Raw genomic sequence first — 13,380 nt, 5'->3', positions numbered from 1 at the left:
AGGGGTCAGAGGAGAACCATTAGGTGAGACTGGAACACTCTTAGTCCTTAAAACCTAATACCCTTTTGAAAACAAATATACAATATAAGTGTTCTTCACATCCACAGCAAAAATCTTCTTCTCTAATAAAAAGCCTCAACTTGGCGGGACGCGGTGGCTCAAGCCTGTAATCCCAGCACTTTAGGAGGCCGAGGAGGGTGGATCACAAGGTCAAGAGATCGAGACCATCCTGGTCAACATGGTGAAACCCCGTCTCTACTAAAAATACAAAAAATTAGCTGGGCATGGTAGTGTGTGCCTGTAATCCCAGCTACTCAGGAGGTTGAGTCAGGAGAATTGCCTGAACCCAGGAGGCGGAGGTTGCGGTGAGCCGAGATCGCGCCATTGCACTCCAGCCTGGGTGACAAGAGCGAAATTCCGTCTCAAAAAAAAAAAAAAAAAAAAAAAAAAAAAAAAAAAAAAAAGCCTCAACTTGTTCCTTGGGCTTAATATTTATAGAAACTGGGTCCAGAAGGCTAATGTGTGTGTGTGTGTGTGTGTGTGTGTGTGTGTGTGTGTGTGTAAATGAAAATATTTAGAATCAAATGCTGCATTTTTTTTTTTAAAGAAAAGTCAGTCACACACACACACACACACACACACACACACACACACACACACAATGGAATAAAAATTCTGAACTGCTGTTCCGGTAAAAGTCAGTCTACAATTACTATTAAGAGTTTTGTGACTGAAGTAAAAATTTCAATCACTTAAACTGTCTCCTTGGATTTAAAACTGTGATAAAAATTAGCACTCAAAAGATGTAAAGATTAATGGGTTAAAAAAAAACTAGTCAATCATTTGTAAGAAAAGCTAAGGTTACCCACCCTTTATCATCTTGACTCTGTTTATACTAATTTCTTCTTCTCTGGAAAAACCTTTAACAACAATTATTGATAAATCTCTACTTTGAAGCCCTTACTTGTCCACTTACCCTATCTAAAGCCGTTAACTAGCTCAGTTTAGTAGAAAAAGGCTGGGCTTTGAAGCCAGAAAGACCTGACTCTATATGACCTTAGCAAGTTAACTTACTTGCCTATGGGTAATTTTCCACCTGTAAGACACTAAGAACTAACTCCCTTTCAAGATGAACGTGAACATCAGATAATATAAATAAAATATCTGCCAGATGCCTAGAAATCAATAACTAGAAGCTATACTATTTAGTGGCTATAATAATGTTTCTCATTCAATGATCCATGTGGCACACTATATAGTTCTAAAAGAATTTCCATTTCCATGAAATAAAATGCAGAAACACGTGATATATAGTCTGTGGGTTTTTTCCCCCTTTTCAACCCCACTATCAATTCCTCTTGGTAACATTTTAAAATGTAATTTCTACTCTCAAATTTCACCACTTGTATGGTCACCATGGACCCTCCTATATCAATAGCAGAGTCCTCAATCTCTAAGACCTTTTAGAGACTGGCATTCCTGCTGGCAGCTGGGCATCTTAGTCCCCTGGACACTGGCCTGGCCTGGGTTTTAGGGCCCAATCCTCTCCCTGCTCTCTACCCTACATGATCAAATGGGGGGTGCTGGCCTCTGGTCCAGGCCTTGTTGTTACTGGGTCAGAAAGCACAATCCAGCACATGGGGCCAGTTCAGTTCAGTTACACCTAGATTACCTCCAAATACATCATCAGGCAGAGCGAGCAGAGACTCTTATCATCACCATAGTCCCACTGTGAGTAGAGTGCTTGCCACGTGACAAATTCTCGGCAATTGAGAGATTCAAAGTCTTTTCACTATCACTACAATATGTTGAGTATTTTATGTCTTGCAGAAATTCTCTTTTCAAGGAGGATTATATGTTTCCTCGACCGATAGAACAACAAGAGCATAACTGTACATACTTCAGAAAACTAAATTTTAAACCAATGGTCCAGGTTATCTTTAAATTCTCTAACCAACAATAGTGATAGTTCTCCACATTTTATGGCAGTTTTAGAACCTGAACACAAAGATTCCATCTTGTTGTTTCCTTTCATATTATTGTCTCTGCTTTTCACATTAGTCCTTTCCTCTGTTTTCAAAGCCTAAGTTGAAACCCTAGAAACTTCTAACAAAAAACGGCAAGAGCTTCCTGAATTACCAAACTGCATCTTCACACAGCACTACGAAGGATTCTTCAAACAGTATTCTAAATAATATTCTTGCCCTTCTCAAAAGCCTACCCCACCTTCTAAACAGTCACTCAAGTCATGGTGAAGATTTCAATCACGACATTTAGGCTGCCAGGCCACAAGCACAGGCAGGTGGCTGGTCTCAGGCTGCACCACTGAGACCTCTAGTTAGTTGAGCCAACTATATTGTTCTTCCCACTACAGAGAGGGAGACTGTTCAAGATCCATTTATATGGAAAACCAAAGTACTTACTGATGCTACAAACTTGCAACCACCAAAGGATTATCTTTCCCCAAACAAATTACTGCAAGGAGGAGTGTATATACAGAGTGTGTTAAGTCACAAAGCCCCAATTACATGCATTGTTCAGAGGCACTCCTGCCGTGAAGCTCTACATCCTACACAAGCCATCTGGTCAGGTTTTATGCTCTAAGTAGCTCACTGTGCAGTTACAAAAGCTACTATTTATTATTTACTAGGTGAATCTAATTCATTCAGAGCTTAATTAGTACATTCCTAGTCAGCAATAAGTAGTTGAAACAAAAGGCGGCTATGTACTGCTATGTACCAATATTGGAAAGAAATCTCCATCCTTCCTATTTCACGTGAATATTATGCACTCTTAAGCACCTCTACAATTTGATATCTGACAACAAAACCGGTCTAGCAGAAAGCATCAAAGATACAGGAACTGAAGACAAGCAGACTCTTTTGCTAAGCCCCTCTAGTTTTCTAAACATCATACACTGCACACAGCTGTACTTGGCCATTTAAATAACCTTTTTAAAATATGGTATATAAAAATTATCCTTTAAAAAAAAAAGCACCCTTTATACTGCCTCTTACCAAAGCTGAGAAATGCTATCCCTGGTACCCAGTCTAATCAGGCTAAGACTTCAAGGTACTTTTTGATTCACAATAATGTTTTTTGGTTGCCATTCAAGTACTCAGAATCAATAAATATTCTCTTGCTCCTAAACAGAATCCTTTCTTTGCAATTTAAGTGTGTGTTCTTATAGCTCACACAGTCTTGGAGCAGATGGAAGTGAACTAGCTCTTGACTCTACATAAGAAATCCTATCTTGTTTGGTTCTGGAGGGAGAAGAAAGAAAAAAATTACCAGTTCAATTGGCCTTTTAAAATAATTTCATTTTTCTAACCCCACATCATCTGTGTAGCATCAGACTAGTACATAGACAAACGAGTTATATACAACAAAAATGACCTTAGTATTAAAATCTCAAATATTAAATATTAGTGACTTTTAATAGTATAACATAGAAAACAAAGTTGTCAGCACTTATCATGTTTAAAATTTTCATCACTAGAATATAATAAAAAAAAATTAAAGAAAGTGAATAAAATTTTTGAGACTGGCAACATTTCAAACTATTTGGATGTACCCATTTTCAAGGAAACTTCTAAAACTTAAGAAAACTGCTTTGGTTTTCAATCCTGAAATCACCACTATGCTCCCAGAGTACAGAAACAAATGAGAGCTGTAAGGAAAGGCTCATTCTAAAACGCAAATATAAAGTACCTGGTGATATCTTCGGTCAGTTGAGAAGGATCAGGAGGATAAAACTTCACATTAAAAGTGAATAGCCAGGGAAGGTCTGTAATTATTAAACATCACAGTTATGCACCCAATTAACAGAAGAATGACTATTGTGATAAAATTTAAAGGTCAAGAATCAAACAGTGCAGACTAATCCTACTATAAATCAGTGTGCAGAATTTTACTTTTTACTTAAATAAAATTAGTATCACTTATAAAATAAAAATGAAAGGAAAAATAAAATAAAATCAATTACGTAAAGAAGCCACCATTAAAGAATAACAGGTTCTCTTTCTTATAAACATTTACTGGTACCTCAACAGGTGTTTTCCACAGTGATCTATTATACAAAAATGTTAATATAACCCCCAGGTAATAGTTCTGAGGATCTCCTGTTGCCAAATATTTTCTACCCTTTAAAAAAAAAAAATCAGGATTTCCCCATTGTTGTAGGGAAGGAGAAATAATCAAGAGGTAATAGCTATTCAAAAATTATTACTGGGCTATTTGAAAAAGGTGTTAAAAGAGATCCCAAGAAGGGAAAGCATGTCACAATACTTTAGGACAATAATTTCCCAGGTTTTATAGAATAGGTCTAAGTATACTTGTATATAACATACACTTTGCTGTACTGTTCCATAAAGAATAAGTCAAGCAACTATATCATAAATACTTGTTAAAAGTTAAAATACTGATATTTATACATTGAAATTTAACTATTTTGATAGAGCACATGTAGGATAGCTTTATATGTGTAAAACAATGGGGGGGAAGAACAGGTATTATTTTCCTAAAGTGATCCAAATAATTACACTAGCCTGAATTTAGAGTTCCACTTAAAGTTCATAATATTTTTAATTTACAAAAATAGTGTGTGTGTATATCTATATAAATTATTGCATTCTAGGTGGTTTGTTTTTTTTTTTTTTTTTTTTTTTTGGAGACAGGGTCTCACTCCGTCACCCAGGGTGCAGTGCCTATGGCACGATCACAGTTCACTGCAACCTTGACTTCCTGGGCCCAAGTGATCCTCCCATCGTAGCCTCCCAAGTAGCTGGGACCACAGGCATGTACCACAATGTCCGGCTAACTTATTTTTCACTCTTTCGGAGACCAGGTCTCCCTGTGTTGCCAGGCTTGTCTCAAATCCCTGGGCTTAAGCAATCTTCCCACCTTAGCCTCCCAAAGTGCTGGGATCACAGGCATGAACCATTACACCCAACCAAGTTACTCCATTCCATATATATTTAAAGACCTCATGAGATGTTTAATTTATAGACTTGAAGAAAAATTCCTTGAATCCATTTTGTCCTCTGGCTTACCATCAGCACACTACCTTTTCCCTCACTCAAATATTTATTAAATGGCTACTGCTATATACACATGCATTTTTGCTGGATTTTGGCCCAATACATCACCATTCTGCCAATGAAGTCAATTCTGCTGAACTTAAGCAGTGGATTTCAGTTCTACTTTACATTTTTAAAACATAATAACTGGATATAAGATTTTCCTCAATATCAAGAGACAGGTTTCTTGGCCTAAATTTGCTGTCAAATATCCATGCATTGTGTTTGTGTAAACATTTCTTCGAGGTAACTGCTTATCCATAATTAGGCAAAGTCATCACAGGATCATCATTTCTTAATGGCTCCTTGTTCATGCTTGCCTGGACAGGACTCAGGGATACATTTCCAATAGGCTACATATTTTCAAATATACTTCCAAATCTAAAAGGTGTTGAAATGTACCAATAACGCTAAGGTTTCTTAAAGTGACAAATAAAAATGGTACATATTTATGGTATACAATATGATGTTTTATAATAAGTATACATTGTAGAATGGCTAAATTAAGCTAATTAACATATGTATTACTCTTCACATACTATTTTCATGGTAAGAGCACTTAAAGTCTACTTCCTTAGCAGTTTTCAAGTTAAACTTTTTACATTTAATTACACATTATCATCATCATCATTTTTACCTTGCTATTTATGAACAATCTTCTAGCTACAGATTGTTTAAGGCAAATTTTAAACAAGAACCATTAAGTTATAGGTTGTCATAGGTAACTCAAAAAAGATGAATATTTATCTTTGCTAACTGCCTATGAGCTGAAAAATGAAAATAAAATCATAGCAGAGACCAGGGATAGAACAGGCAGGTTTTTTTGTCCATTTCCATACAGAAAGCGAAGAGATAGGTACAACTGCTAAAGCTTCATGTCCTCAGCCTACTCTCATGATGGCTACAGTACATCATTCCATTTAAAGAACTGCTTCCAATAGTTTTTAAAAGTCGAATCTTACTGTTCATCTTGCCAATCCACAAGGGTAAAAGTTCTGAAATAAGTTTTTAAAACTTCACAGATAATCAAAACATAAGAACGTGATTCGTAATCAGCAAGAGGTTTGGCCTCCAAAAGTTAGGAAATCTCCATGACTCTGAAGAGAGTGTGGCACACACACACACACACAAATAATCAAACAAGATCCCAAACAAAACCACAGGAAACAACTCAATGGAACATCAATCATATTTCAGAGGTTGCCCTGTTCTCTCTCTGCGTGGGTCACTTGGCAGGTCTTGATTTCACAGTGTAAGAACTAAGCATGCGTAACCTTTCTGAATGCATGCACTTTGCAAAGTAACAACTGCAGAAAGGGACAAAGGAAAAAGTCCAAAACTCTGGTACGGTTTCTTCCATAATGCAAGCATAACGTATCTGTTGTCTACTTATTCCTCTTCTTTTTCTACCTTTCCCATCATGAAGCAACCATAAATGGATGAAACACCAAGAAAATAAATACAAGAGAATGCGGGAAACCCAGGAATAATAATCAAAGGAGAGAGTGACCAACTATGCTAGCCTGCCTGGAACTGGTTCCAACTTTGGCAGTTCAAGTCCATATCCCGAGAAGCCCCTAGCCCTGGGCAAATCAGGAGGCTGGTCGCTCTAATCAAAGGCATTTTAAAAAAGGAAAAGAAAGATGAGTCTACAGGGAGAGGAAATGGGAAAAATAAGGTATATGCTCAGAATAAAAAAAGAGAGTAGGAAAGCAAAGAAATGAAAGGAAGACTACCAAAAAGTTAAATAATCCAAGAGCAAAAGAAAGAAATGAAGAAAACCAATGTGAAGAACCTAAAGTGGGAGTTACATGGTAGATGAAAAGGGCAGAAGGGAAAGTACAGATTGGTTGCAGTTTGACCTTAGGAATATTAAGTAGAGAAATGAAATCAACAGTACAAAGGGCACCTTGCAGGCTGGCACCTGGAGAAGTGGTTTCTCCTGGGACAACTCTGAGGTCCACCATCAAGGAGGGCAGTTAGGAATTTACCAGCCTTCAGATTTTATTCTCCAGACTGAAAATTCCAAATACCTGTAGCTGCCTACCTTCTCTACTTCAGTCATTCACAGACCCTGAAGTAAATTAAGTATCCAGATCCGCTAACAGAGGTTTCTCTTGGTTGATCATGTTTCTTGGCACAGATACCAAAAACCCAGCCACAGGCAACACAACCTGCAGAGGCAGAGCCTAGAGAGGGAACTGAAGCCAGTTAGAGTGGGACCCTTGAGATGATTTTGGGATTCAACAACAAGAACAAATGGGGAAAGGGGAAGAAAGGAACGATGAGGCCTAACTACAAGCCTTGATTGTAGAGCCAATGGGCAGAGATGTCAGTGACCTCAGAGAACTGAAAAGATTGTTCCCCAGTCCTCACTCCAGTACATCCAGGAACAGTGTCTCTATGTCTCTGTGGCCAAAGATGTGCACATTGAACTGACTGTACACTTTCAAAAGGAAGCAGACAAAGCCACAGTATCAGGTGTCAGTGGAGTAAAATTTACATGGAGAGTAAAATTTACAGAAAAGTAGCTTCTCTTTCATTCCCCCCAAAAAAGGTCAGATATTACTTCATAGGACAATTTGGGTGAGTATTCAGGAATGTGAGTCTAGAACTTTCGCAAAAGTAGGGGCTCCTGAGCCATGTACAAAACAGTCACAATTCCACAAAAATATTATTAGTACTATTAACTTCTATGACAGCATAAATGCACAATAAAACTGGCCATTCTGCCACTGACCATTTACATCACAAATAGATGTTAAGATTACCTTAACTTCAAAGGATGATTATATAAATACTTACTTCTCAGTTGTCTCTTTATTTCTTTTGCAGGATCTAGCCAGTTCTGCAAGAGGGAAAAAAAATTAACTCATAAGAAATATACTCTAGAGTCTAAAATAAAACAGTTCACAGTTCACATACTTATGCAAGTATAAACACATTTTTAACAAAGTCCTGTTCAAAGCAACTTTCACCTACTGGCATTCCACTGGGCTAAGTATTGCTTTGTTTTTAAGTATGTATGTGTGTAAATGTCTTAAGTGTGTATTATAAATAAAATATTCAAACGCTTTCAAGGTGGGTCTCATGGGCCTCATTCTCTTGCATCTAAAATGATCCAAATGATGAGACACATCTTCAGGTAGCTTTTATTCAATAGCAGAACTGCCAACTTATAGCCCCTGCAGACACTGAAATGAGAGCTCTTCAAGGGCAATAACGGGTTCTTAATCATGAAGGATAAAGTGTGAAAATGGAAACTATTGGCTAAAAGTACATACATACCAATCAAACACAATTATCTCAACTCCTAAAGCCAACTACTTCTCTTCCTTAATCTTCCTTTTCCCTCCAACTGTGTAATTGTAAGGTGAGGTAAGGTCAGATTGGAGACGATATTTCCCTTCCTGGTCTTAATATAACATTCCTCTTTTTTCTTAACCTCATTCTAAGTTGGAAGTCACAATCACAAGGAATTCCCTTTCACTTTCCTCTCATGTCTGCTCATTAAGAAAGCTTTAAGAAAAACTCTAGGAAGCTATTATAGTATCTTAAAGCAAAAAAGACCAAATTTAAACCAGCAGGTTTGAACCACCTACGGACATGAAATTTTTGTTTTTCAAAGCTATCGGCAAAAGATCAATCCAAAAAAACTGAGGTTTTTTTGTTTATATTTTTATATTTACATTTTTCTATCCTCAAGTTACCACTAACATAGTGCATTTTTTGAGAGATAATAAACTAATTCAAATAAATAACTCTACTTAGTTTTATTCATTCTCAGCAGTATCCAAAATAATATAACAGGGGTCCTCAACCCCAGCCCATGGACTGGTACTGACTGGGGCCTGTGAGGAACTGGGCTGAACAGCAGGACATGAACAGCAGCTAAGTATTACTGTCTGAGCACCGCCCCGTCTCAGATCACCACTGGTATTAGATTCTCAGAGGAGCACAAACCCTATTGCGAACTGCACAAGAGAGGGATCCAGGCAGTTCGCTCCTTATGAGACTCTTCCAACTAATGCCTGATGATCTGAGGTGGAGCAGTTTCATCCCGAAAGCATGCCCTCACCCCGACCCCGGTCTGTGGAAAAACTGCCTTCCACAAAACCAGTACCTGGTGCCAAAAAGGTTGGGGCTCGCCATATTGTAATATCTGTACTTACACAGAATTTTATTCAGATAGATAAAACAAACAATTAAAAGGCTTAGTACCTAGAAAATAACTTGCTGTCTTAATGACATATTAAAATGGTATAACTGATACTATTAAAGAGTGAAAGAGTAAGATGCTGTGAAAGCAGAGCTGCACGGCCCGCTCGGGTTTCACAACTGTTCATGGCCTGCACTCAGAGCAGCAAGGATCCAAGGTGTGCATGGTTCTGTTCTAACACTGGTTATATTCAAACCTCTCCATAAAGAACTGCCAGAGCATGGTCTAGTTTCGTATTACTGGTGTCCCAGCTGCATGCACTACTCATGTGAGGGGCAGCAGGCCTCTCTAAGGGGGCCTCCAGTGCCATGTGAGGGAGCAGCTCTAATTCTCCCTTGGGAAGACAGCCTGCCATTCAGTTTGCATGCACTGCAGCTGCTGTCCCACCCAACAGCTGGCTCACAAATGGCCAGCCTTGATGAGTGCTTAAGAATGAAAAAACACATCATTCAGCCTCTAGCCCAGACTGGTTGGAGGCTGGGAGAGAGGTGAGAAAGGGGCAAACGGGTGGAATTTCTACCCAAGGAACAACCATAGCAAGAAAAACAGAATCAGATGGTGCCAAATTGAAAAGAAAAAAAAAAAGAATCCCCAGAACATTAACACAGAGAAAGAAGAAAGTAGAGGAGAAATTGCTGGTCTTAAAGACAGACCATTCCAAATGCCCTGTTCCATTAAGTATGAGCATTGATATAGATCCTGGCACAGAAGAGCAACAAAGAACCCTTCTCGGTTCCAGGAGAGAATGGTTAGTCAAAGACTAACACTGTGTCTCAACCACCTGGCACCTTCTCTTCTCACCTAAAGCACCGAGCCCTTGTACAAATTACCTAACAGTTTCTATAGGCCACAGTGAGAGTCAGGAGAGCTCTAAAAACCCAGTAAATATGAGTGAAAAGTCAGCCAGCCAAATTCAGACTTCGTGCCATTCTCAGACCACTTTCTACAACACTGCCAGAGAGATTCTTGAAGGCTGAAATGGCTTACTTTCAACCCTATCCAAAGACTAAGTGGGTGGAGTTTACCTGATGTGATCAAACAGCAGCATGATTTCCTCACCTGGTTTTATCTTTCCTAAACACCTTCACGTTCACACTGTTAAGCTCCATTCTTGCCAAGCGTTAGGCTGTCTTCTCAATCCCTAGTACTACAACTTTGCAAGGGCTGGAAGAGATCGTATTATTCATATCTTCCAGGGTACCTGGCAGTTTTAGGCAACCAGTAAGTACTAAATTAGTATCTGCTGACTGATATCTGCCCATTGCTTGCCTCCTTCCTCTCCATGCTGTGATCATCTTAAATGATCACAAGTTATGTTATTTTTAGTACAATTATTTTTACTTGAGTAAGTATCTCTAATGAGTACTTAGATGGTAGGTGGGATATAGCATCATAAATTCCTAAGTAAAAAAAAAACAAAAAATGACTTAAAAGAAACACAAATTAATGATCTGCATTATCAGTTACAAAGAAATAGTAAGCCAAACTTGTAAATACAGTAAATAATAAAAATAACCAAATTCTTGGTTTGACGCTTAAGGAGGAGGGCTGAGTGGACCAAGAAGCAGATGCAAAAAGGTGGAAAATGCCATCAGAGAATGAGAAAAATGTATGGGGGTGCATGAGCACAACACACAACACCCCCACTTACCCCATGATATGTTACAGTATTCACTGCCAGGTTTTAGACTTAAAGATTTGGCTACTTTGGCCACATACATAAACTTTGGATTCAGAAATACATGCTGTCAAATTCTGGTTTTCCATTAACTCTGTAACTTGGGCACATTTTTTACCTTCAAGCCTCAATTTCCTCAAACACAAAACAGGGATCACCTCATAGGGTAGTTGTTTTCAAACGATATTCATTCCTGAAGAATAAATATACATGCAAGTACTTTCCCCAGTACATCAACATTAGCAGGTCACTATTTGCAATGATAAAACTAAATTATCATCTTTTAGTATGTATCTCTTCTTCACATAATTTTCTATTTCCATAGGTGGTGTGATACATACATTAAAGAATTTAATCTCTACATGAATATTTCTGCCCACAAAAAGTTAATAAATCAGACTTTGGGTTCACAAAATAGGGTTATGATATTCACAGGAGATATGAAATGAAAACCAAACCCCTTTTCCTCAGAGAAAATGTCTCATGTCAGCCCTTTCTATATAAAGCTGCCTCAGTGTAGAAAAGATTATTCTTGGAAATGAAGGCATCAATAACATGATCCCTTCTCATGAAAACAGTCACAGGTATGACTAGTCTAAGTGCTTCCATGTACATGTTAAAATATTATCCAGCTAAGCTTTTCTACATTTTGGCTGATGGTAAAAACCCACCTGGCAAATTTTTTAAAACAGATTTTTTAGGATGTCCCTGGGAACATCCTAAAACATTCTCCAGAAAAAGAACCCGGGAAAGTGACAGCTTCAGGCAATTCAAGATCAGGCAAGACAGTGTTTCCCGAATCTTAAGGTACAAGCAACCACGCAAAACTCGAAAGCTGAAACCTTTATCAGATTTCAAAAAATGTATCTTGGTTTATTAAAAAATAAATAAGTATTTTGCCAACTACCAAAGAGTAGGAACAGTCACTTACTCAATTCAGTATCCTCATCACTTTCCCTCTCTACTCTCACTCCAACCCAAAACATGAACAGAGTAAATATTTATCTCCTGAATGACCAACTGGTAAAATAAGACACTAATAATAAAAGTTACAAGGAATCCTAAAACAGGCTTCCATCATAAGTAAACTAAAAATAAAATGAGACCTTAGAATATCGAGTATCATTAAACCATCTTCAAACATGAAATCAGGAGATAATAAACTCAAGTTTGGGGGAAAAAATGTCACATGTTTATTTTCACTAACTTCTAACTGAAACGTAGCATCACTGTCAATTAGGAACATAGCAGGAAAAAAACCTGGTTAATATCAGCAGCACCTCTTTGTCACCAGCAGAAACAAAAAACATTTCCACATCACACTGTAGTAGCTGCAGATCTTAAAATACAATTTATTGCTGGGTGTGGTGGTTCATGTCTGTAATCCCAGCACTTTGGGATGCCGAGACAGGTGGATCACGAGGTCAAGAGATTTAGACCATCCTGGCCAACACGGCAAAATCCTGTCTCTACTAAAAATAAAAAAAATTAGCTGGGCGTGGTGGCACACGCCTGTAGTTCTAGCTACTCGGGAGGCTGAGGCAGGAGAATCACCTGAATCTGGGAGGTGGAGGTTTCAGTGAGCCAAGCTCGCACCACTGCACTACAGCCTGGCAAGAGAGTGAGGCTCTGTCTCAAAAAAAAAAAAACTATTTATGCTAGGCAATATTTTGAAATCACAGTAGCTATTAGATTAGACATTGAAGATTAACATAGAAATGAAAACACATACTAATATGATTTGACTCTGTGTCCCCACCCAAATCTCATTTTGTAGCTCCCATAATTGCCATGTGTTATGGAAGGGGCCTGGTGGGAGGTTATTGAATCATGGGGGTGGGCCTTTCCATCCCGTTTTCATGATAGTGAATGGGTCTCATGAGATCTGATGGTTTTAAAAACGGGAGTTTCTCTGCAAAAGCTCTCTCTCTGCCTGCTGCCATCCACATAAAATGTGACTTGCTCCTCCTTCCCTTCCACCATGATTGTGAGGTCTCCCCAGCCATGTGGAACTGTTAAGTTCAATAAACCTTTCTTTTTTAAATTGGCCAGCCTCAGGTATGCCTTTATCAGCAGTGTAAAAATGAACTAATACACATATCTATTATTTGTCTCAAATTTTAGATTACTATTTATATACACTAAAGAATTTAATCTCTACATGAATATCTCTGCCCACAAAAAGTTAATAAATCAGACTTCAGATTTAAAAAATAGGGTCACTATATTCATGTTACTTAGTTATTGGCTTTCTTTGTAGCCCTGTATACTTTATTATAGTTATACATAGAAAACACTGTTCTGAGAAGCAGCCTGTAGAATTTATCAGACTGCCAAAGGAATCCATGGCACAAAAAGAGGTGGGAGTTTTTCTTCCTGCCTTAAAAGGTTACAGAAATTTTTTT

General features: G+C 38.1%; 1 protein-coding gene across 29 annotated transcripts in view; it reads right to left on the bottom strand.

Annotated features, from left to right (window-relative positions):
- The window catches only part of EPB41L2 (erythrocyte membrane protein band 4.1 like 2), a 228,489-nt gene that overhangs the window by 65,528 nt on the left and 149,581 nt on the right, over positions 1-13,380 (bottom strand). For all 29 annotated transcript variants that reach the window (XM_074397461.1, XM_074397454.1, XM_074397450.1 and 26 more), the window contains exons 5-6: positions 7,884-7,926; positions 3,712-3,787 (exon numbers count right to left, since the gene is read on the bottom strand). In XM_074397461.1, coding sequence (XP_074253562.1) covers positions 3,712-3,787; positions 7,884-7,926 — 119 coding nt within the window. The remainder of the gene's footprint in view (positions 1-3,711; positions 3,788-7,883; positions 7,927-13,380) is intronic.

The sequence above is a fragment of the Saimiri boliviensis genome, chromosome 4 (assembly GCF_048565385.1).
Source record: "Saimiri boliviensis isolate mSaiBol1 chromosome 4, mSaiBol1.pri, whole genome shotgun sequence".
NCBI lineage: Eukaryota > Metazoa > Chordata > Mammalia > Primates > Cebidae > Saimiri > Saimiri boliviensis.
Note: the sequence above shows the minus strand (reverse complement) of the source record. Positions and strands in the feature narration are given on the sequence as shown.